Source organism: Eubalaena glacialis, chromosome 6, assembly GCF_028564815.1.
Source record: "Eubalaena glacialis isolate mEubGla1 chromosome 6, mEubGla1.1.hap2.+ XY, whole genome shotgun sequence".
In the NCBI taxonomy this organism is placed as follows: Eukaryota; Metazoa; Chordata; class Mammalia; order Artiodactyla; family Balaenidae; genus Eubalaena; species Eubalaena glacialis.
In genome coordinates this window covers 153,274,633-153,298,239 of record NC_083721.1, presented here as the reverse complement: position 1 = coordinate 153,298,239, position 23,607 = coordinate 153,274,633, and the positions used below count along the sequence as shown (strand labels likewise).

The 23,607-nt window shown below is 53.7% G+C and overlaps 3 protein-coding genes across 3 annotated transcripts; all 3 read left to right on the top strand.

The window, feature by feature from the left end:
* The first annotated feature begins 611 nt into the window (after positions 1 to 611).
* Positions 612 to 4,746, top strand: LOC133093087 (double homeobox protein 4-like protein 4). The gene is made up of 4 exons (XM_061192795.1): positions 612 to 669; positions 1,262 to 1,416; positions 2,839 to 2,959; positions 4,289 to 4,746. Exons 1-4 carry the CDS (start codon positions 612 to 614, stop codon positions 4,744 to 4,746), a joined length of 792 nt encoding a protein of 263 aa, XP_061048778.1.
* Positions 4,747 to 9,000: 4,254 nt separating this feature from the next.
* On the top strand, positions 9,001 to 13,135 carry LOC133093086 (double homeobox protein 4-like protein 4). Its single transcript, XM_061192794.1, has 4 exons — positions 9,001 to 9,058; positions 9,651 to 9,805; positions 11,228 to 11,348; positions 12,678 to 13,135. The coding sequence occupies exons 1-4, from the start codon at positions 9,001 to 9,003 to the stop codon at positions 13,133 to 13,135; spliced, it is 792 nt and encodes a 263-aa protein (XP_061048777.1).
* Positions 13,136 to 17,420: 4,285 nt separating this feature from the next.
* Positions 17,421 to 21,555, top strand: LOC133093085 (double homeobox protein 4-like protein 4). The gene is made up of 4 exons (XM_061192793.1): positions 17,421 to 17,478; positions 18,071 to 18,225; positions 19,648 to 19,768; positions 21,098 to 21,555. The coding sequence occupies exons 1-4, from the start codon at positions 17,421 to 17,423 to the stop codon at positions 21,553 to 21,555; spliced, it is 792 nt and encodes a 263-aa protein (XP_061048776.1).
* Positions 21,556 to 23,607: the final 2,052 nt, after the last annotated feature.

Below are 23,607 nucleotides of genomic sequence, written 5' to 3'. Positions count from 1 at the left end.
CATGGAAAGAATCCACATCCAGTATGTATTAAGAATAGAAGAAAAAGATAATTTTTCTTTGAGCACAACTGAAAGCTAGAGCCTGGGAAACAGAGATTCCAGGAGCACTCAAACTGTCTCTCATTGGACTCCAAGGTAGCCAGTGCAGGAGCCTCTGGAGAGGCAAAATCCGCAGTGTGACACGTTCGTTCCTTGAGTGCTTTCCAAAGATTTTCCTTGGAGCTGGCAGGAAGGAAGGGCGCTTTTAAAGGAAGTCCCCGTTGGGGGTCCGAAACCCTTGCCTTGCCTTGCCTCCTTCCAGCGGGAGACCTGAAGACGACCCTACGTCACCAGCTGCCAGCTGCTAGAGCAGGTGGCCCTTGCAGAAGGGTTGGCGTTGTCCTAGAGCTGGAGAGAGTTCAGGAAACTCAAATGTCAGGGATGTGCCGGACGTGCCTGAAACCACACCCACCCTGGCCATCACACCCGGCTCCCGCCTTAGAAGGCAGGAAACAAACACCCATCTATTCCCTTGCCACCAGAAAGACGCAACCTCAAATAGGACAGGGGTGGGGGGCAGCCCTTCAAGGCTGCCCAACTGAAAGAATAGCACGCACACACGGCGAGTCAGCATGACCTTGGTGCCTGGAAAGGGAAACTCATCTTCCGAGGAGTACCGGGCTGTTGTGGGTGGGTGGGTGGGTGTGTGGGCGCCATCAGACGGGGCCCCACGTTGGTCCTTATCTCAAAAAAGTGGGTCTTCAAAACAATCTCCTAGTGCGTCCTGTGTTGGGGATTGGCTTGTGTGTTTGTCTGGCTTCGTTTGGCTTTCGTCTCGTTTCCTTTCAAATAGTGAAAGCGGATGTGCCCTGTGCGTATGACAGGCCAGAAGCCGGGCTCCTCTCGTTAGCATAGAGTTCGAGGTAAATCTGGTAGAAGCCATCAAGACTTTCTCAGGCCTCCACAGGTGGAAAATCCTTCCACCCATTTTGGTCAGGTTAGCCTGTTTTTCTAGGGCTTTCCCCTTCTGCTTGCATGGCGCCCTGTGGATCCTTGGCGAGTGGTGGGGGGATCCCCATAGCCTTGACCCTCAGCTTAGCTTGAGCCCACAGGGTCCCACTCAGCGTGGCTTTCAGGGTGTACCCACGGTTGTTCCAAATGCAGAGTCTTCCCCTGGCTTAGAGGTTTTTCACGTGGCACAAGGACCAGCGCTGGGCCGGTACCATTGGTTTGCACCTCCATGGATTCGCCCCTGACACATTCCCCCTTTTCTCTCCCACAGGCCGACTCTCAAGACCATCGCGAAGGAGGAGGCTGGTTCTGAGGCTGAGTCAGAAGGACACCCTGCAAGCACTCTTTCAACAGAACCCCTACCCCGGGATAACGACCAGAGAACGGCTGGCGCGAGAACTGGGCATTCCAGAAAGCAGAATTCAGGTACGTCCGAGTCTCTCGATCCATTCTCCCTCTCGGGGTCCATGTCCAGACGCAAGTCGCCCTACGCCAGCTGGAGTCCTTGCCCTTGGGGCTTCCTCTTCGGGGTGCTCCAGACAGCAGGGACTCGAATCTTGGCAAGGAAGGTGGCTCCCTTTGGAAAACGTGGCCAGACTGAGCTGTGTGGCGAGAGGTCCATTCAAATGGGTGGTCAAGCATAAAGGGCGAGGGGCCAAGGAAGCAGGAGGGCCTGGTGGTGCCAGGGAGGTGTTCCCTTGGTGGCTGGCCTCCGAGGAACTAGCCGTGCTGAAGACTTCCCTCTCTGGGCAGGTTGGAGAGGAGTCACCAAAGGTAGGAACACCTCGCCTGCGACCTTACAAAGCGTCGCCAAAGACTGATTGGCTTTCCCTACGAACACGTTTTCTCAGGGTGTCACATTTTCCACACACCACCGTCAGAAACGTCTAAAAACATGCGCACACACACGCACACAAGCACAGGTCCACACTGCAGTTCGGCCTCGGGGAATGAGGTAGCATGCACACTGCTTCACTGTTGAAGACAAGGACACATATTCTGAAGATGGGGAGCGGGTACATAAGAGTCTCCTGACCTAAGAGTGATGGAGGCATGTAGTCCCTGAGAAGTAACTGTCAATGAGTAGTTCCCAGGCAGCATGGGAAGTGTGGTTTTCATGCGGGCACTTGCTAATGGATATGATTGCGTGTTATGAGACAGTACTGCCTGTGGGGACATAAGAGAGGCAGGGAACCATGAATCGGGCATGGACCGTGCCAAAGGGGAGGCAAAGAGAGCAAATGAGGGAAAAGAGATTGAGCCTGAGAGCCTGGGACAGAGACAGAGAGAGGGGAAGGCAGGCAGGCAGTCAGGTGGGCAGGAGGGCGGGTGGCAACAGAGACAGACGTCAACAGGTAGATGCGGAGAATCGTAGACGGAGACCAAAAGACCCACAGAGAAACTGGTAGTTTTGATGAGAAGGGGTGGGGCGGGGGAGAGAGAGAGAGAGAGGTAGCTATCCATCCCATTCTGACTGTGGGAAAGCAAGCATTGTCTCCTCCTGTGTCACAAGTCATTACTCTGGACACCAGTAAGGTGACTCGAAGAGGAAGGATTATTTTCACGGACACAGATTGTGTATCCTGGAATCTGGTGCACTTCTTCAGAGGCGAAAGCGGGAGTCTACATTCTACCTGCTAGTGAGAGTTCAGTCCCTTTGAATCGTAAATATTTCCACTGGGGGCAGATGGGCCATACTGGGTCTCCATTAGTCGGCTTGTTGCTGGCTGGCTGGCTGGTTGGCTGGCTGGCGTGTTTGTGCGTTTGTTCTATGGTGCACCCCTGCAATAGATCTTGGAAGTACGTGCATAAGCATTGAATGACAAGGCTTTCTTTCTTTGTACCCAGGTTTGGTTTCAAAACCAACGAAGAAGACGCCTAAAGCAGAGCCGATTGCTGTCGGAGAATGCCTTCAAAGGAGGGCAGTCGCAGCCGCTGCGGCCACCACCACCTCAGACTTTGACTCGAGGTAAGTAGCCAGCAATCCAAAGGCATTTCCCCAGAGCATCCCCTTGAGACACAATCATCTCTGAACGTGGATGACCGTGGGAGGCCAAGAACGCTTCAGAGAGGAAACCATGATATCTTGGGTTCTTGCCCCATTCCTGTTCCACACAGGAGCATCATGCCCCTGTTGGAGGGTGGGGAGATGCATGGCCAGGAAGGCTTGGAATCTTCGGGTCCGGAACCTGCCCGGATGTGCAGAAATCCCTTCTTCCATCACATGGGGCATTTTCACATAGCACTCAATAAGATGTATCGATGTATCGATCTTGATCTATGACATACCACTTCCTACATACCACACACTGCATCTGCTGTGAATGTGCTGCAATTGGCCTGAATGTCCTCTCTTCTCTGTGTGTTCTTCTTCAGAAAGCTTGGGAAGAGAGGCCAGGCGAAAGAGGACTCTCATCTCTCCTTCTCAAACAAGGGTCCTTGTGCAAGCCTTTGAGAGGGATCGATTTCCATCTATTGCTGCCAGGGAAGAATTGGCTCACCAGACAGGAATTCCCGAACCTCGAATCCAGGTAAGTTCTCCACCAGTGGGTGGGACTTGGCTTCTCCCACGAGGAAGGAGTGTTAAACCTTGTGACGGGTTGCTGCTGGATATATGTAGGCTTGGCGAGGGGGGATTGGGAGGAGGTTCCCTTCGTCCTACGAATACGCAAAGGGGGCTGATCTGAAGGCATCCCTTTCCAGAAGAGGAGAGGGCAACGGAAGTCCTGGGCAGCCAGGGAGGGACCTGAGGTTGTAGCCGGTCAATGACGGCTCTCCTCAAAGCCAGGGGTGGGGAGGGGTGGGGAGGGGTGGGGAGGAGTGGGGTGGGTCCTGTGTTGCCCTGACGTCCTCCCGCATTTTCAGGAGCCAAGGCGAAATCTCTAGGTAAAATGGCCCTTAGATGAGGCCCACCAGTACTTGCCATGGACCTGACAGATTGGAGGGCAGGGCAGGGCAGGGCAGGGCAGGGCGGGCCGGGGCGGGGCCGGCCGGGGATGGGGCGGCGGCAAGTAGATCTGGACTGTCGCGCTGCTAATGTTCCTGTCTCCCCATATGGTTCCCTAGATATGGTTCCAGAACTGAAGAGCTCGGCACCCAAAGCAGAGCGCTAGTGGGCCTGTGAATGCCCTGGCTGAAGGCCCAGATGCCACATCAGCCGTGACTGCCCTGTCGGACCAAAGCCCCCCGCCCACTGTCCTTAGCAGCTCTCATCGTTATGCTCCCTCTCATGCACCTGAGAGCACGCAATCCTTTGCTGCGGCCACTCCTGTTTTCTCCCCCACCTTTCTTGTGCCAGGGGCTGCCTCTGGGTGCTGTGTGGGCCACCCGTTGATGTTCATCGTGGTCCAGCCCAGCCTGGCAGCACTTCAGGGATGCCAGAACCCACAGCCTCTTCCGGCCACAGTTCCGTGGGGCGAAGGGACACATGCTGTCATCGCCAGTGGGCAGCCTGCCCAGGGGGCCATCTTGACGCCTGCACCGCCAGAGACACACTTCTGGCAGCAGCAGGCAACCTCAAGTGAAGAGACATCTCCCCAGCTGGAGCAACAGACCCAGCACTCAGCCCTTCTAGGCTCCTCAAGCCTCCTGGACGAACTCTTGTCAGACGCGGACATTCTGGACAAGGCAGGCCCTTTGCCGAATGCGGACGCAGAGGAAGAGGAACTTGCGGCAACCCTGGAAGCCCCCCTCAGCGAGGAAGAATTCCAGGCCTTGCTCGACATGCTGCCAGGCTCCCCAGTGCCACAGGCTTAGGGGGAGGTAGGAAGACCTTCCCCCGAGCCCCGTTCAAGCCTCCTTTCCTGGGAGGCAGAGCCACGGGCGAGAGAAAGGACAAGGAACAAGCAACACTCATGATAGTGTCTGGCAGGGCGGCCAAGGCAAGAAGACTGTCGACGGCAACTGCGTTGTGTCTACGAGCAATGCCATGCTCCACACGGACTGTCAGGAAGCATGGGCACCAGGAGGGACACCACCTCTGAAGCCTCAAGGAATTCTAGCCTTCCAATGACAACGAGGAGGACCCAAGGCTGAACTGGATTTCCCCGTTGTATGTGACATTCCATTGATCCAATCAATAAATCTTGGCACTCAGTTCAAGTTCTTGCTTGTGCTTTGGTCGCTTTGTATTCTCCCGCGTTTCCTCGGGGAGGTGAAATCCCTCCCTTGGCCTGGCACAGCATGGGAAGGTGGTCCAGACGCCCCTGTCTAGTCCCGTAGCTTGTAGCCACAAACACACCCTAGTGGAATCACAAAAACAGTCTCTCAGTGACAACCTGCACTTGGTTTCTGGGTGCATGGTGTGGAAGGGTTCCTCAAGGGCATCGTCTTTGCACACAAGGACAGACCTATGCAAACACTTTCATTGCCAGAGTTCATAGGAACAACTGTGCCCGGTTTATTATGCAGGCAAATAATCTCTCTCCGTCCCTCTCTCTCTCTCCTTGTCTGTCTAGGGCCACACACTACACGCACACACCTCTCAAAAGATAAGCCGTGTTACAACTAAAGCGATGCACAAAGGAACTGAAAAACCAAATGCCTGTGGCATCTTAACGTCGTGGCAGGTGATCCCTTCCACTGTTTCTTTCAAAAACATTTTCCAACACATGTGCCTCGTACACTCTGTGCTGAGTGATTCTCGACTGGCTCAATCCGTGCTCCCCATGTCCAGCATGGGTGTGTCAGCGGCAGGAAGTAGGAAAATATTCTGAGAGTTGCCACTTGAATGTGTATGCACCAATGTATCTGACTCTCTAGCTACAACTGCATCCGGGTCTCTAGCTCTATAGGGTGTATACCTCTGCAGACACATCTAGTCCTCAGCTCCCTCCCAGTCACTCCTCTGTCTTAGGCTCCCCTTTCTCCAGAGCTCTAGAGCAATACACAGCCCTCTCTCTCTGTCTCTCTGTCTCTCTGTCTCTCTGTCTCTCTCTCTCTTTCTCTCCCTATCTCTCTCCTTCTTTTCGTTGGGCAGAAAGGAAATGTCAGTTTCAAGGGCCACACAAGTGGCATAGGGCTTCTGGGAAAGGAATCTGGCCACGGTAGCCTCAGGACAAGTATGACTGGGGATGCGGTAAGAGACAGCTTATGGAAAAGATGGTGCTTTCAAGAGGGCGGGAGGAACACTGGGTCACAGTGTGCCGGGAAACACTGAGATCCTTGTGGGTGGCAGGACTTGCACAGACTCTAGCGAGAGCTAGGAGCTGTGGCTTTACCATCTTGGGGTTCAATGCTGGCTGCTCCAGCGAAACCTCGGAGCCCAGGGACGGGCAGCGGAACGTCCACAGGGAGGCCACTGGTGGACTGTGCATAAACACACCTGCGGGCTCTCAGGATGCCCTGGCTGCCATGCTGATCAAAGCTTCTACTCTCCCAAGCAAGCTTACCCCACCTGGATTGTCCAGGTGGGAGCCGGTCCAAGTCTGGAAGCCAGTGCCTTCTGGGACGAGCCAGCAAATCCCATGTTTCCGTGATTATCTCAGCCAAAACTTCCAGCTTCCCGGGAAAAACCACCCTGATCCAACAAGATGGTCACGCCACCCTCTGATCTCTGGCACTTGAGGACAAGGGACCAGGACGTGCACCTCCTCAGAACATCCTCCTGGGCCTCCTGGGCCTCCTGGGACTTGCCGACACCTACTAGTCCCGGTGGCATCCGTCCACGGGTACCACCTGACAACCACCCTTAGTGGGTGCAGAAAATCAAACACACAGATCACACAAATACACACACCCCAGCCATATTTTCACGAATTGGTGGTGTAATAACTGCAATTCCCAACTGTTTCTAAATAAGCTCACTGTCCTCATGTTAATCCACGTGGTGGCAAAAGAACACATTAGAGATGGTTCTGTGTTTCTGTGTGGTTTTTTGTTTGTTTGTTTTTAATTTTTCAATTCTCTGCAGCCCAAATGCCCCGAAGATGTTAGGATGGTTGTATTTGGAATCCAAAGCATTCCTTTCAAACCCAGCTGTGTCATCATCCATCATATAACTTGCTTCATATCCCTCCCCTTCTTCCTCCTCTTCTTCTTCTTCCTCCTTCTCCTCCTCCTCCTCCTCCTCTTCTTCTTCTTCTTCTTCTTCTTCTTCTTCTTCTTCTTCTTCTTCCTCTTCTTCTTCTTCTTCTTTTTCTTCTTTTTCATCGTACAGATGCCTGTTGAACAGTGAATGTGAAACCGACTTCATCTTGTGGACGCCAAGGACAAGCACTGAAATTAAGTTCCTTGGCTTGTGAAACCTACACGTGTGGCGTGCCCCTTTCTCTGGTCTCTCCATGGCATGTGAGCAAGGGGGTGGGATTCAGGGTACCTCTGAAAAAGTCCCGAACTGTTGAGGACCATGGGTAGATCCGAGATAAGCAGTCAAGCTTAGTATGTGAATTATCGGGAACTCAAACCCAGCCAAGGAAATGCTTTAAGAGTGGGAGGCAATGACGTCCTGGTGGTGATGAGCGAAGTGGGAAACGTACTCGAGGAAGCTAGGCTCCAGGTTCTCTCTCCATTTTGGAAAGTACCGTGACACACCTGAGCGTGAGGGACTCAGAGTTGGGGAATTCCACGGAGAGCAAAAGTATGTGTGGAATGTGAAAAGGTGTGAAAACGAGAGAGCACTGGACCCCAAGCATTCTGGGAAAGGATGACGAGGGCGGCAGCTTCAAAGGGACCTGGGAGCCTCCGAACAGGCCTTCCATTCCAACGCCCACTTGCCTCACGGGATTCCTTCCAGGTTCTCAATTTGCAAGGAAGGGTTCCCCACCATCTGCGGCTATTTACATAAATAGGGGCGGGGCATCCTCATCCATTATAAATCCTGAGCTTCTGAGCACTGAACAGTTGGCCAGCAGTTTCCGTGCCATCCGTGTGGGTCTCCCACCATGGATTCGTCCAGCTCGTCCGGCATACAGCCCCTCCAGAGGTACGTTGCCCTCAGCATCTGGGCTCTGGGGTTGGGTCCTCCAAATACACTCATGCACCTCCCCACCCCAAGGGTTGATCACCACGAAGGTTGAAGTTTCCCAATGACCACCAATTGGCACGGACAGATATGCTGGGACATGTTTCTGGAATCAGTTGGGCAAAAGGATGCACCTTGGTTTGGGCATTTCACGTACATATTTCTGGTTTGCTGGTTCGTTTGTTTTCCTTCTTGAAATCGACATGGAAGTAGGTAGGCCTGTTGCCCGACAATGGCTTCTCTACCAAAATCCCAGCCTGTGGTTGCAGTGAACGGAACACGAGTGTTTGAAAACGTTCCCAACTAAACTGACACTCTTTTCCAGTTGACCGTGTTTGGGATTTTGAGTTGGTTACCCATGTTCTGTTCTTGCTGTTGTTATGGATTTGCTCTCTTTGGTTTCGTGGTCCATTTGAACTGGTTAACTTCTGTGGTGTCCATGGAAAGAATCCACATCCAGTATGTATTAAGAATAGAAGAAAAAGATAATTTTTCTTTGAGCACAACTGAAAGCTAGAGCCTGGGAAACAGAGATTCCAGGAGCACTCAAACTGTCTCTCATTGGACTCCAAGGTAGCCAGTGCAGGAGCCTCTGGAAAGGCAAAATCCGCAGTGTGACACGTTCGTTCCTTGAGTGCTTTCCAAAGATTTTCCTTGGAGCTGGCAGGAAGGAAGGGCGCTTTTAAAGGAAGTCCCCGTTGGGGGTCCGAAACCCTTGCCTTGCCTTGCCTCCTTCCAGCGGGAGACCTGAAGACGACCCTACGTCACCAGCTGCCAGCTGCTAGAGCAGGTGGCCCTTGCAGAAGGGTTGGCGTTGTCCTAGAGCTGGAGAGAGTTCAGGAAACTCAAATGTCAGGGATGTGCCGGACGTGCCTGAAACCACACCCACCCTGGCCATCACACCCGGCTCCCGCCTTAGAAGGCAGGAAACAAACACCCATCTATTCCCTTGCCACCAGAAAGACGCAACCTCAAATAGGACAGGGGTGGGGGGCAGCCCTTCAAGGCTGCCCAACTGAAAGAATAGCACGCACACACGGCGAGTCAGCATGACCTTGGTGCCTGGAAAGGGAAACTCATCTTCCGAGGAGTACCGGGCTGTTGTGGGTGGGTGGGTGGGTGTGTGGGCACCATCAGACGGGGCCCCACGTTGGTCCTTATCTCAAAAAAGTGGGTCTTCAAAACAATCTCCTAGTGCGTCCTGTGTTGGGGATTGGCTTGTGTGTTTGTCTGGCTTCGTTTGGCTTTCGTCTCGTTTCCTTTCAAATAGTGAAAGCGGATGTGCCCTGTGCGTATGACAGGCCAGAAGCCGGGCTCCTCTCGTTAGCATAGAGTTCGAGGTAAATCTGGTAGAAGCCATCAAGACTTTCTCAGGCCTCCACAGGTGGAAAATCCTTCCACCCATTTTGGTCAGGTTAGCCTGTTTTTCTAGGGCTTTCCCCTTCTGCTTGCATGGCGCCCTGTGGATCCTTGGCGAGTGGTGGGGGGATCCCCATAGCCTTGACCCTCAGCTTAGCTTGAGCCCACAGGGTCCCACTCAGCGTGGCTTTCAGGGTGTACCCACGGTTGTTCCAAATGCAGAGTCTTCCCCTGGCTTAGAGGTTTTTCACGTGGCACAAGGACCAGCGCTGGGCCGGTACCATTGGTTTGCACCTCCATGGATTCGCCCCTGACACATTCCCCCTTTTCTCTCCCACAGGCCGACTCTCAAGACCATCGCGAAGGAGGAGGCTGGTTCTGAGGCTGAGTCAGAAGGACACCCTGCAAGCACTCTTTCAACAGAACCCCTACCCCGGGATAACGACCAGAGAACGGCTGGCGCGAGAACTGGGCATTCCAGAAAGCAGAATTCAGGTACGTCCGAGTCTCTCGATCCATTCTCCCTCTCGGGGTCCATGTCCAGACGCAAGTCGCCCTACGCCAGCTGGAGTCCTTGCCCTTGGGGCTTCCTCTTCGGGGTGCTCCAGACAGCAGGGACTCGAATCTTGGCAAGGAAGGTGGCTCCCTTTGGAAAACGTGGCCAGACTGAGCTGTGTGGCGAGAGGTCCATTCAAATGGGTGGTCAAGCATAAAGGGCGAGGGGCCAAGGAAGCAGGAGGGCCTGGTGGTGCCAGGGAGGTGTTCCCTTGGTGGCTGGCCTCCGAGGAACTAGCCGTGCTGAAGACTTCCCTCTCTGGGCAGGTTGGAGAGGAGTCACCAAAGGTAGGAACACCTCGCCTGCGACCTTACAAAGCGTCGCCAAAGACTGATTGGCTTTCCCTACGAACACGTTTTCTCAGGGTGTCACATTTTCCACACACCACCGTCAGAAACGTCTAAAAACATGCGCACACACACGCACACAAGCACAGGTCCACACTGCAGTTCGGCCTCGGGGAATGAGGTAGCATGCACACTGCTTCACTGTTGAAGACAAGGACACATATTCTGAAGATGGGGAGCGGGTACATAAGAGTCTCCTGACCTAAGAGTGATGGAGGCATGTAGTCCCTGAGAAGTAACTGTCAATGAGTAGTTCCCAGGCAGCATGGGAAGTGTGGTTTTCATGCGGGCACTTGCTAATGGATATGATTGCGTGTTATGAGACAGTACTGCCTGTGGGGACATAAGAGAGGCAGGGAACCATGAATCGGGCATGGACCGTGCCAAAGGGGAGGCAAAGAGAGCAAATGAGGGAAAAGAGATTGAGCCTGAGAGCCTGGGACAGAGACAGAGAGAGGGGAAGGCAGGCAGGCAGTCAGGTGGGCAGGAGGGCGGGTGGCAACAGAGACAGACGTCAACAGGTAGATGCGGAGAATCGTAGACGGAGACCAAAAGACCCACAGAGAAACTGGTAGTTTTGATGAGAAGGGGTGGGGCGGGGGAGAGAGAGAGAGAGAGGTAGCTATCCATCCCATTCTGACTGTGGGAAAGCAAGCATTGTCTCCTCCTGTGTCACAAGTCATTACTCTGGACACCAGTAAGGTGACTCGAAGAGGAAGGATTATTTTCACGGACACAGATTGTGTATCCTGGAATCTGGTGCACTTCTTCAGAGGCGAAAGCGGGAGTCTACATTCTACCTGCTAGTGAGAGTTCAGTCCCTTTGAATCGTAAATATTTCCACTGGGGGCAGATGGGCCATACTGGGTCTCCATTAGTCGGCTTGTTGCTGGCTGGCTGGCTGGTTGGCTGGCTGGCGTGTTTGTGCGTTTGTTCTATGGTGCACCCCTGCAATAGATCTTGGAAGTACGTGCATAAGCATTGAATGACAAGGCTTTCTTTCTTTGTACCCAGGTTTGGTTTCAAAACCAACGAAGAAGACGCCTAAAGCAGAGCCGATTGCTGTCGGAGAATGCCTTCAAAGGAGGGCAGTCGCAGCCGCTGCGGCCACCACCACCTCAGACTTTGACTCGAGGTAAGTAGCCAGCAATCCAAAGGCATTTCCCCAGAGCATCCCCTTGAGACACAATCATCTCTGAACGTGGATGACCGTGGGAGGCCAAGAACGCTTCAGAGAGGAAACCATGATATCTTGGGTTCTTGCCCCATTCCTGTTCCACACAGGAGCATCATGCCCCTGTTGGAGGGTGGGGAGATGCATGGCCAGGAAGGCTTGGAATCTTCGGGTCCGGAACCTGCCCGGATGTGCAGAAATCCCTTCTTCCATCACATGGGGCATTTTCACATAGCACTCAATAAGATGTATCGATGTATCGATCTTGATCTATGACATACCACTTCCTACATACCACACACTGCATCTGCTGTGAATGTGCTGCAATTGGCCTGAATGTCCTCTCTTCTCTGTGTGTTCTTCTTCAGAAAGCTTGGGAAGAGAGGCCAGGCGAAAGAGGACTTTCATCTCTCCTTCTCAAACAAGGGTCCTTGTGCAAGCCTTTGAGAGGGATCGATTTCCATCTATTGCTGCCAGGGAAGAATTGGCTCACCAGACAGGAATTCCCGAACCTCGAATCCAGGTAAGTTCTCCACCAGTGGGTGGGACTTGGCTTCTCCCACGAGGAAGGAGTGTTAAACCTTGTGACGGGTTGCTGTTGGATATATGTAGGCTTGGCGAGGGGGGATTGGGAGGAGGTTCCCTTCGTCCTACGAATACGCTAAGGGGGCTGATCTGAAGGCATCCCTTTCCAGAAGAGGAGAGGGCAACGGAAGTCCTGGGCAGCCAGGGAGGGGCCTGAGGTTGTAGCCGGTCAATGACGGCTCTCCTCAAAGCCAGGGGTGGGGAGGGGTGGGGAGGGGTGGGGAGGAGTGGGGTGGGTCCTGTGTTGCCCTGACGTCCTCCCGCATTTTCAGGAGCCAAGGCGAAAGCTCTAGGTAAAATGGCCCTTAGATGAGGCCCACCAGTACTTGCCATGGACCTGACAGATTGGAGGGCAGGGCAGGGCAAGGCAGGGCAGGGCGGGCCGGGGCGGGGCCGGCCGGTGATGGGGCGGCGGCAAGTAGATCTGGACTGTCGCGCTACTAGTGTTCCTGTCTCCCCATATGGTTCCCTAGATATGGTTCCAGAACCGAAGAGCTCGGCACCCAAAGCAGAGCGCTAGTGGGCCTGTGAATGCCCTGGCTGAAGGCCCAGATGCCACATCAGCCGTGACTGCCCTGTCGGACCAAAGCCCCCCGCCCACTGTCCTTAGCAGCTCTCATCGTTATGCTCCCTCTCATGCACCTGAGAGCACGCAATCCTTTGCTGCGGCCACTCCTGTTTTCTCCCCCACCTTTCTTGTGCCAGGGGCTGCCTCTGGGTGCTGTGTGGGCCACCCGTTGATGTTCATCGTGGTCCAGCCCAGCCTGGCAGCACTTCAGGGATGCCAGAACCCACAGCCTCTTCCGGCCACAGTTCCGTGGGGCGAAGGGACACATGCTGTCATCGCCAGTGGGCAGCCTGCCCAGGGGGCCATCTTGCCGCCTGCACCGCCAGAGACACACTTCTGGCAGCAGCAGGCAACCTCAAGTGAAGAGACATCTCCCCAGCTGGAGCAACAGACCCAGCACTCAGCCCTTCTAGGCTCCTCAAGCCTCCTGGACGAACTCTTGTCAGACGCGGACATTCTGGACAAGGCAGGCCCTTTGCCGAATGCGGACGCAGAGGAAGAGGAACTTGCGGCAACCCTGGAAGCCCCCCTCAGCGAGGAAGAATTCCAGGCCTTGCTCGACATGCTGCCAGGCTCCCCAGTGCCACAGGCTTAGGGGGAGGTAGGAAGACCTTCCCCCGAGCCCCGTTCAAGCCTCCTTTCCTGGGAGGCAGAGCCACGGGCGAGAGAAAGGACAAGGAACAAGCAACACTCATGATAGTGTCTGGCAGGGCGGCCAAGGCAAGAAGACTGTCGACGGCAACTGCGTTGTGTCTACGAGCAATGCCATGCTCCACACGGGCTGTCAGGAAGCATGGGCACCAGGAGGGACACCACCTCTGAAGCCTCAAGGAATTCTAGCCTTCCAATGACAACGAGGAGGACCCAAGGCTGAACTGGATTTCCCCGTTGTATGTGACATTCCATTGATCCAATCAATAAATCTTGGCACTCAGTTCAAGTTCTTGCTTGTGCTTTGGTCGCTTTGTATTCTCCCGCGTTTCCTCGGGGAGGTGAAATCCCTCCCTTGGCCTGGCACAGCATGGGAAGGTGGTCCAGACGCCCCTGTCTAGTCCCGTAGCTTGTAGCCACAAACACACCCTAGTGGAATCACAAAAACAGTCTCTCAGTGACAACCTGCACTTGGTTTCTGGGTGCATGGTGTGGAAGGGTTCCTCAAGGGCATCGTCTTTGCACACAAGGACAGACCTATGCAAACACTTTCATTGCCAGAGTTCATAGGCACAACTGTGCCCGGTTTATTATGCAGGCAAATAATCTCTCTCCGTCCCTCTCTCTCTCTCCTTGTCTGTCTAGGGCCACACACTACACGCACACACCTCTCAAAAGATAAGCCGTGTTACAACTAAAGCGATGCACAAAGGAACTGAAAAACCAAATGCCTGTGGCATCTTAACGTCGTGGCAGGTGATCCCTTCCACTGTTTCTTTCAAAAACATTTTCCAACACATGTGCCTCATACACTCTGTGCTGAGTGATTCTCGACTGGCTCAATCCGTGCTCCCCATGTCCAGCATGGGTGTGTCAGCGGCAGGAAGTAGGAAAATATTCTGAGAGTTGCCACTTGAATGTGTATGCACCAATGTATCTGACTCTCTAGCTACAACTGCATCCGGGTCTCTAGCTCTATAGGGTGTATACCTCTGCAGACACATCTAGTCCTCAGCTCCCTCCCAGTCACTCCTCTGTCTTAGGCTCCCCTTTCTCCAGAGCTCTAGAGCAATACACAGCCCTCTCTCTCTGTCTCTCTGTCTCTCTGTCTCTCTGTCTCTCTCTCTCTTTCTCTCCCTATCTCTCTCCTTCTTTTCGTTGGGCAGAAAGGAAATGTCAGTTTCAAGGGCCACACAAGTGGCATAGGGCTTCTGGGAAAGGAATCTGGCCACGGTAGCCTCAGGACAAGTATGACTGGGGATGCGGTAAGAGACAGCTTATGGAAAAGATGGTGCTTTCAAGAGGGCGGGAGGAACACTGGGTCACAGTGTGCCGGGAAACACTGAGATCCTTGTGGGTGGCAGGACTTGCACAGACTCTAGCGAGAGCTAGGAGCTGTGGCTTTACCATCTTGGGGTTCAATGCTGGCTGCTCCAGCGAAACCTCGGAGCCCAGGGACGGGCAGCGGAACGTCCACAGGGAGGCCACTGGTGGACTGTGCATAAACACACCTGCGGGCTCTCAGGATGCCCTGGCTGCCATGCTGATCAAAGCTTCTACTCTCCCAAGCAAGCTTACCCCACCTGGATTGTCCAGGTGGGAGCCGGTCCAAGTCTGGAAGCCAGTGCCTTCTGGGACGAGCCAGCAAATCCCATGTTTCCGTGATTATCTCAGCCAAAACTTCCAGCTTCCCGGGAAAAACCACCCTGATCCAACAAGATGGTCACGCCACCCTCTGATCTCTGGCACTTGAGGACAAGGGACCAGGACGTGCACCTCCTCAGAACATCCTCCTGGGCCTCCTGGGCCTCCTGGGACTTGCCGACACCTACTAGTCCCGGTGGCATCCGTCCACGGGTACCACCTGACAACCACCCTTAGTGGGTGCAGAAAATCAAACACACAGATCACACAAATACACACACCCCAGCCATATTTTCACGAATTGGTGGTGTAATAACTGCAATTCCCAACTGTTTCTAAATAAGCTCACTGTCCTCATGTTAATCCACGTGGTGGCAAAAGAACACATTAGAGATGGTTCTGTGTTTCTGTGTGGTTTTTTTGTTTGTTTGTTTTTAATTTTTCAATTCTCTGCAGCCCAAATGCCCCGAAGATGTTAGGATGGTTGTATTTGGAATCCAAAGCATTCCTTTCAAACCCAGCTGTGTCATCATCCATCATATAACTTGCTTCATATCCCTCCCCTTCTTCCTCCTCTTCTTCTTCTTCCTCCTTCTCCTCCTCCTCCTCCTCTTCTTCTTCTTCTTCTTCTTCTTCTTCTTCTTCTTCTTCTTCTTCTTCTTCTTCTTCTTCTTCTTCTTCTTCTTCTTCCTCTTCTTCTTCTTCTTCTTTTTCTTCTTTTTCATCGTACAGATGCCTGTTGAACAGTGAACGTGAAACCGACTTCATCTTGTGGACGCCAAGGACAAGCACTGAAATTAAGTTCCTTGGCTTGTGAAACCTACACGTGTGGCGTGCCCCTTTCTCTGGTCTCTCCATGGCATGTGAGCAAGGGGGTGGGATTCAGGGTACCTCTGAAAAAGTCCCGAACTGTTGAGGACCATGGGTAGATCCGAGATAAGCAGTCAAGCTTAGTATGTGAATTATCGGGAACTCAAACCCAGCCAAGGAAATGCTTTAAGAGTGGGAGGCAATGACGTCCTGGTGGTGATGAGCGAAGTGGGAAACGTACTCGAGGAAGCTAGGCTCCAGGTTCTCTCTCCATTTTGGAAAGTACCGTGACACACCTGAGCGTGAGGGACTCAGAGTTGGGGAATTCCACGGAGAGCAAAAGTATGTGTGGAATGTGAAAAGGTGTGAAAACGAGAGAGCACTGGACCCCAAGCATTCTGGGAAAGGATGACGAGGGCGGCAGCTTCAAAGGGACCTGGGAGCCTCCGAACAGGCCTTCCATTCCAACGCCCACTTGCCTCACGGGATTCCTTCCAGGTTCTCAATTTGCAAGGAAGGGTTCCCCACCATCTGCGGCTATTTACATAAATAGGGGCGGGGCATCCTCATCCATTATAAATCCTGAGCTTCTGAGCACTGAACAGTTGGCCAGCAGTTTCCGTGCCATCCGTGTGGGTCTCCCACCATGGATTCGTCCAGCTCGTCCGGCATACAGCCCCTCCAGAGGTACGTTGCCCTCAGCATCTGGGCTCTGGGGTTGGGTCCTCCAAATACACTCATGCACCTCCCCACCCCAAGGGTTGATCACCACGAAGGTTGAAGTTTCCCAATGACCACCAATTGGCACGGACAGATATGCTGGGACATGTTTCTGGAATCAGTTGGGCAAAAGGATGCACCTTGGTTTGGGCATTTCACGTACATATTTCTGGTTTGCTGGTTCGTTTGTTTTCCTTCTTGAAATCGACATGGAAGTAGGTAGGCCTGTTGCCCGACAATGGCTTCTCTACCAAAATCCCAGCCTGTGGTTGCAGTGAACGGAACACGAGTGTTTGAAAACGTTCCCAACTAAACTGACACTCTTTTCCAGTTGACCGTGTTTGGGATTTTGAGTTGGTTACCCATGTTCTGTTCTTGCTGTTGTTATGGATTTGCTCTCTTTGGTTTCGTGGTCCATTTGAACTGGTTAACTTCTGTGGTGTCCATGGAAAGAATCCACATCCAGTATGTATTAAGAATAGAAGAAAAAGATAATTTTTCTTTGAGCACAACTGAAAGCTAGAGCCTGGGAAACAGAGATTCCAGGAGCACTCAAACTGTCTCTCATTGGACTCCAAGGTAGCCAGTGCAGGAGCCTCTGGAGAGGCAAAATCCGCAGTGTGACACGTTCGTTCCTTGAGTGCTTTCCAAAGATTTTCCTTGGAGCTGGCAGGAAGGAAGGGCGCTTTTAAAGGAAGTCCCCGTTGGGGGTCCGAAACCCTTGCCTTGCCTTGCCTCCTTCCAGCGGGAGACCTGAAGACGACCCTACGTCACCAGCTGCCAGCTGCTAGAGCAGGTGGCCCTTGCAGAAGGGTTGGCGTTGTCCTAGAGCTGGAGAGAGTTCAGGAAACTCAAATGTCAGGGATGTGCCGGACGTGCCTGAAACCACACCCACCCTGGCCATCACACCCGGCTCCCGCCTTAGAAGGCAGGAAACAAACACCCATCTATTCCCTTGCCACCAGAAAGACGCAACCTCAAATAGGACAGGGGTGGGGGGCAGCCCTTCAAGGCTGCCCAACTGAAAGAATAGCACGCACACACGGCGAGTCAGCATGACCTTGGTGCCTGGAAAGGGAAACTCATCTTCCGAGGAGTACCGGGCTGTTGTGGGTGGGTGGGTGGGTGTGTGGGCGCCATCAGACGGGGCCCCACGTTGGTCCTTATCTCAAAAAAGTGGGTCTTCAAAACAATCTCCTAGTGCGTCCTGTGTTGGGGATTGGCTTGTGTGTTTGTCTGGCTTCGTTTGGCTTTCGTCTCGTTTCCTTTCAAATAGTGAAAGCGGATGTGCCCTGTGCGTATGACAGGCCAGAAGCCGGGCTCCTCTCGTTAGCATAGAGTTCGAGGTAAATCTGGTAGAAGCCATCAAGACTTTCTCAGGCCTCCACAGGTGGAAAATCCTTCCACCCATTTTGGTCAGGTTAGCCTGTTTTTCTAGGGCTTTCCCCTTCTGCTTGCATGGCGCCCTGTGGATCCTTGGCGAGTGGTGGGGGGATCCCCATAGCCTTGACCCTCAGCTTAGCTTGAGCCCACAGGGTCCCACTCAGCGTGGCTTTCAGGGTGTACCCACGGTTGTTCCAAATGCAGAGTCTTCCCCTGGCTTAGAGGTTTTTCACGTGGCACAAGGACCAGCGCTGGGCCGGTACCATTGGTTTGCACCTCCATGGATTCGCCCCTGACACATTCCCCCTTTTCTCTCCCACAGGCCGACTCTCAAGACCATCGCGAAGGAGGAGGCTGGTTCTGAGGCTGAGTCAGAAGGACACCCTGCAAGCACTCTTTCAACAGAACCCCTACCCCGGGATAACGACCAGAGAACGGCTGGCGCGAGAACTGGGCATTCCAGAAAGCAGAATTCAGGTACGTCCGAGTCTCTCGATCCATTCTCCCTCTCGGGGTCCATGTCCAGACGCAAGTCGCCCTACGCCAGCTGGAGTCCTTGCCCTTGGGGCTTCCTCTTCGGGGTGCTCCAGACAGCAGGGACTCGAATCTTGGCAAGGAAGGTGGCTCCCTTTGGAAAACGTGGCCAGACTGAGCTGTGTGGCGAGAGGTCCATTCAAATGGGTGGTCAAGCATAAAGGGCGAGGGGCCAAGGAAGCAGGAGGGCCTGGTGGTGCCAGGGAGGTGTTCCCTTGGTGGCTGGCCTCCGAGGAACTAGCCGTGCTGAAGACTTCCCTCTCTGGGCAGGTTGGAGAGGAGTCACCAAAGGTAGGAACACCTCGCCTGCGACCTTACAAAGCGTCGCCAAAGACTGATTGGCTTTCCCTACGAACACGTTTTCTCAGGGTGTCACATTTTCCACACACCACCGTCAGAAACGTCTAAAAACATGCGCACACACACGCACACAAGCACAGGTCCACACTGCAGTTCGGCCTCGGGGAATGAGGTAGCATGCACACTGCTTCACTGTTGAAGACAAGGACACATATTCTGAAGATGGGGAGCGGGTACATAAGAGTCTCCTGACCTAAGAGTGATGGAGGCATGTAGTCCCTGAGAAGTAACTGTCAATGAGTAGTTCCCAGGCAGCATGGGAAGTGTGGTTTTCATGCGGGCACTTGCTAATGGATATGATTGCGTGTTATGAGACAGTACTGCCTGTGGGGACATAAGAGAGGCAGGGAACCATGAATCGGGCATGGACCGTGCCAAAGGGGAGGCAAAGAGAGCAAATGAGGGAAAAGAGATTGAGCCTGAGAGCCTGGGACAGAGACAGAGAGAGGGGAAGGCAGGCAGGCAGTCAGGTGGGCAGGAGGGCGGGTGGCAACAGAGACAGACGTCAACAGGTAGATGCGGAGAATCGTAGACGGAGACCAAAAGACCCACAGAGAAACTGGTAGTTTTGATGAGAAGGGGTGGGGCGGGGGAGAGAGAGAGAGAGAGGTAGCTATCCATCCCATTCTGACTGTGGGAAAGCAAGCATTGTCTCCTCCTGTGTCACAAGTCATTACTCTGGACACCAGTAAGGTGACTCGAAGAGGAAGGATTATTTTCACGGACACAGATTGTGTATCCTGGAATCTGGTGCACTTCTTCAGAGGCGAAAGCGGGAGTCTACATTCTACCTGCTAGTGAGAGTTCAGTCCCTTTGAATCGTAAATATTTCCACTGGGGGCAGATGGGCCATACTGGGTCTCCATTAGTCGGCTTGTTGCTGGCTGGCTGGCTGGTTGGCTGGCTGGCGTGTTTGTGCGTTTGTTCTATGGTGCACCCCTGCAATAGATCTTGGAAGTACGTGCATAAGCATTGAATGACAAGGCTTTCTTTCTTTGTACCCAGGTTTGGTTTCAAAACCAACGAAGAAGACGCCTAAAGCAGAGCCGATTGCTGTCGGAGAATGCCTTCAAAGGAGGGCAGTCGCAGCCGCTGCGGCCACCACCACCTCAGACTTTGACTCGAGGTAAGTAGCCAGCAATCCAAAGGCATTTCCCCAGAGCATCCCCTTGAGACACAATCATCTCTGAACGTGGATGACCGTGGGAGGCCAAGAACGCTTCAGAGAGGAAACCATGATATCTTGGGTTCTTGCCCCATTCCTGTTCCACACAGGAGCATCATGCCCCTGTTGGAGGGTGGGGAGATGCATGGCCAGGAAGGCTTGGAATCTTCGGGTCCGGAACCTGCCCGGATGTGCAGAAATCCCTTCTTCCATCACATGGGGCATTTTCACATAGCACTCAATAAGATGTATCGATGTATCGATCTTGATCTATGACATACCACTTCCTACATACCACACACTGCATCTGCTGTGAATGTGCTGCAATTGGCCTGAATGTCCTCTCTTCTCTGTGTGTTCTTCTTCAGAAAGCTTGGGAAGAGAGGCCAGGCGAAAGAGGACTCTCATCTCTCCTTCTCAAACAAGGGTCCTTGTGCAAGCCTTTGAGAGGGATCGATTTCCATCTATTGCTGCCAGGGAAGAATTGGCTCACCAGACAGGAATTCCCGAACCTCGAATCCAGGTAAGTTCTCCACCAGTGGGTGGGACTTGGCTTCTCCCACGAGGAAGGAGTGTTAAACCTTGTGACGGGTTGCTGCTGGATATATGTAGGCTTGGCGAGGGGGGATTGGGAGGAGGTTCCCTTCGTCCTACGAATACGCAAAGGGGGCTGATCTGAAGGCATCCCTTTCCAGAAGAGGAGAGGGCAACGGAAGTCCTGGGCAGCCAGGGAGGGACCTGAGGTTGTAGCCGGTCAATGACGGCTCTCCTCAAAGCCAGGGGTGGGGAGGGGTGGGGAGGGGTGGGGAGGAGTGGGGTGGGTCCTGTGTTGCCCTGACGTCCTCCCGCATTTTCAGGAGCCAAGGCGAAATCTCTAGGTAAAATGGCCCTTAGATGAGGCCCACCAGTACTTGCCATGGACCTGACAGATTGGAGGGCAGGGCAGGGCAGGGCAGGGCAGGGCGGGCCGGGGCGGGGCCGGCCGGGGATGGGGCGGCGGCAAGTAGATCTGGACTGTCGCGCTGCTAATGTTCCTGTCTCCCCATATGGTTCCCTAGATATGGTTCCAGAACTGAAGAGCTCGGCACCCAAAGCAGAGCGCTAGTGGGCCTGTGAATGCCCTGGCTGAAGGCCCAGATGCCACATCAGCCGTGACTGCCCTGTCGGACCAAAGCCCCCCGCCCACTGTCCTTAGCAGCTCTCATCGTTATGCTCCCTCTCATGCACCTGAGAGCACGCAATCCTTTGCTGCGGCCACTCCTGTTTTCTCCCCCACCTTTCTTGTGCCAGGGGCTGCCTCTGGGTGCTGTGTGGGCCACCCGTTGATGTTCATCGTGGTCCAGCCCAGCCTGGCAGCACTTCAGGGATGCCAGAACCCACAGCCTCTTCCGGCCACAGTTCCGTGGGGCGAAGGGACACATGCTGTCATCGCCAGTGGGCAGCCTGCCCAGGGGGCCATCTTGACGCCTGCACCGCCAGAGACACACTTCTGGCAGCAGCAGGCAACCTCAAGTGAAGAGACATCTCCCCAGCTGGAGCAACAGACCCAGCACTCAGCCCTTCTAGGCTCCTCAAGCCTCCTGGACGAACTCTTGTCAGACGCGGACATTCTGGACAAGGCAGGCCCTTTGCCGAATGCGGACGCAGAGGAAGAGGAACTTGCGGCAACCCTGGAAGCCCCCCTCAGCGAGGAAGAATTCCAGGCCTTGCTCGACATGCTGCCAGGCTCCCCAGTGCCACAGGCTTAGGGGGAGGTAGGAAGACCTTCCCCCGAGCCCCGTTCAAGCCTCCTTTCCTGGGAGGCAGAGCCACGGGCGAGAGAAAGGACAAGGAACAAGCAACACTCATGATAGTGTCTGGCAGGGCGGCCAAGGCAAGAAGACTGTCGACGGCAACTGCGTTGTGTCTACGAGCAATGCCATGCTCCACACGGACTGTCAGGAAGCATGGGCACCAGGAGGGACACCACCTCTGAAGCCTCAAGGAATTCTAGCCTTCCAATGACAACGAGGAGGACCCAAGGCTGAACTGGATTTCCCCGTTGTATGTGACATTCCATTGATCCAATCAATAAATCTTGGCACTCAGTTCAAGTTCTTGCTTGTGCTTTGGTCGCTTTGTATTCTCCCGCGTTTCCTCGGGGAGGTGAAATCCCTCCCTTGGCCTGGCACAGCATGGGAAGGTGGTCCAGACGCCCCTGTCTAGTCCCGTAGCTTGTAGCCACAAACACACCCTAGTGGAATCACAAAAACAGTCTCTCAGTGACAACCTGCACTTGGTTTCTGGGTGCATGGTGTGGAAGGGTTCCTCAAGGGCATCGTCTTTGCACACAAGGACAGACCTATGCAAACACTTTCATTGCCAGAGTTCATAGGAACAACTGTGCCCGGTTTATTATGCAGGCAAATAATCTCTCTCCGTCCCTCTCTCTCTCTCCTTGTCTGTCTAGGGCCACACACTACACGCACACACCTCTCAAAAGATAAGCCGTGTTACAACTAAAGCGATGCACAAAGGAACTGAAAAACCAAATGCCTGTGGCATCTTAACGTCGTGGCAGGTGATCCCTTCCACTGTTTCTTTCAAAAACATTTTCCAACACATGTGCCTCGTACACTCTGTGCTGAGTGATTCTCGACTGGCTCAATCCGTGCTCCCCATGTCCAGCATGGGTGTGTCAGCGGCAGGAAGTAGGAAAATATTCTGAGAGTTGCCACTTGAATGTGTATGCACCAATGTATCTGACTCTCTAGCTACAACTGCATCCGGGTCTCTAGCTCTATAGGGTGTATACCTCTGCAGACACATCTAGTCCTCAGCTCCCTCCCAGTCACTCCTCTGTCTTAGGCTCCCCTTTCTCCAGAGCTCTAGAGCAATACACAGCCCTCTCTCTCTGTCTCTCTGTCTCTCTGTCTCTCTGTCTCTCTCTCTCTTTCTCTCCCTATCTCTCTCCTTCTTTTCGTTGGGCAGAAAGGAAATGTCAGTTTCAAGGGCCACACAAGTGGCATAGGGCTTCTGGGAAAGGAATCTGGCCACGGTAGCCTCAGGACAAGTATGACTGGGGATGCGGTAAGAGACAGCTTATGGAAAAGATGGTGCTTTCAAGAGGGCGGGAGGAACACTGGGTCACAGTGTGCCGGGAAACACTGAGATCCTTGTGGGTGGCAGGACTTGCACAGACTCTAGCGAGAGCTAGGAGCTGTGGCTTTACCATCTTGGGGTTCAATGCTGGCTGCTCCAGCGAAACCTCGGAGCCCAGGGACGGGCAGCGGAACGTCCACAGGGAGGCCACTGGTGGACTGTGCATAAACACACCTGCGGGCTCTCAGGATGCCCTGGCTGCCATGCTGATCAAAGCTTCTACTCTCCCAAGCAAGCTTACCCCACCTGGATTGTCCAGGTGGGAGCCGGTCCAAGTCTGGAAGCCAGTGCCTTCTGGGACGAGCCAGCAAATCCCATGTTTCCGTGATTATCTCAGCCAAAACTTCCAGCTTCCCGGGAAAAACCACCCTGATCCAACAAGATGGTCACGCCACCCTCTGATCTCTGGCACTTGAGGACAAGGGACCAGGACGTGCACCTCCTCAGAACATCCTCCTGGGCCTCCTGGGCCTCCTGGGACTTGCCGACACCTACTAGTCCCGGTGGCATCCGTCCACGGGTACCACCTGACAACCACCCTTAGTGGGTGCAGAAAATCAAACACACAGATCACACAAATACACACACCCCAGCCATATTTTCACGAATTGGTGGTGTAATAACTGCAATTCCCAACTGTTTCTAAATAAGCTCACTGT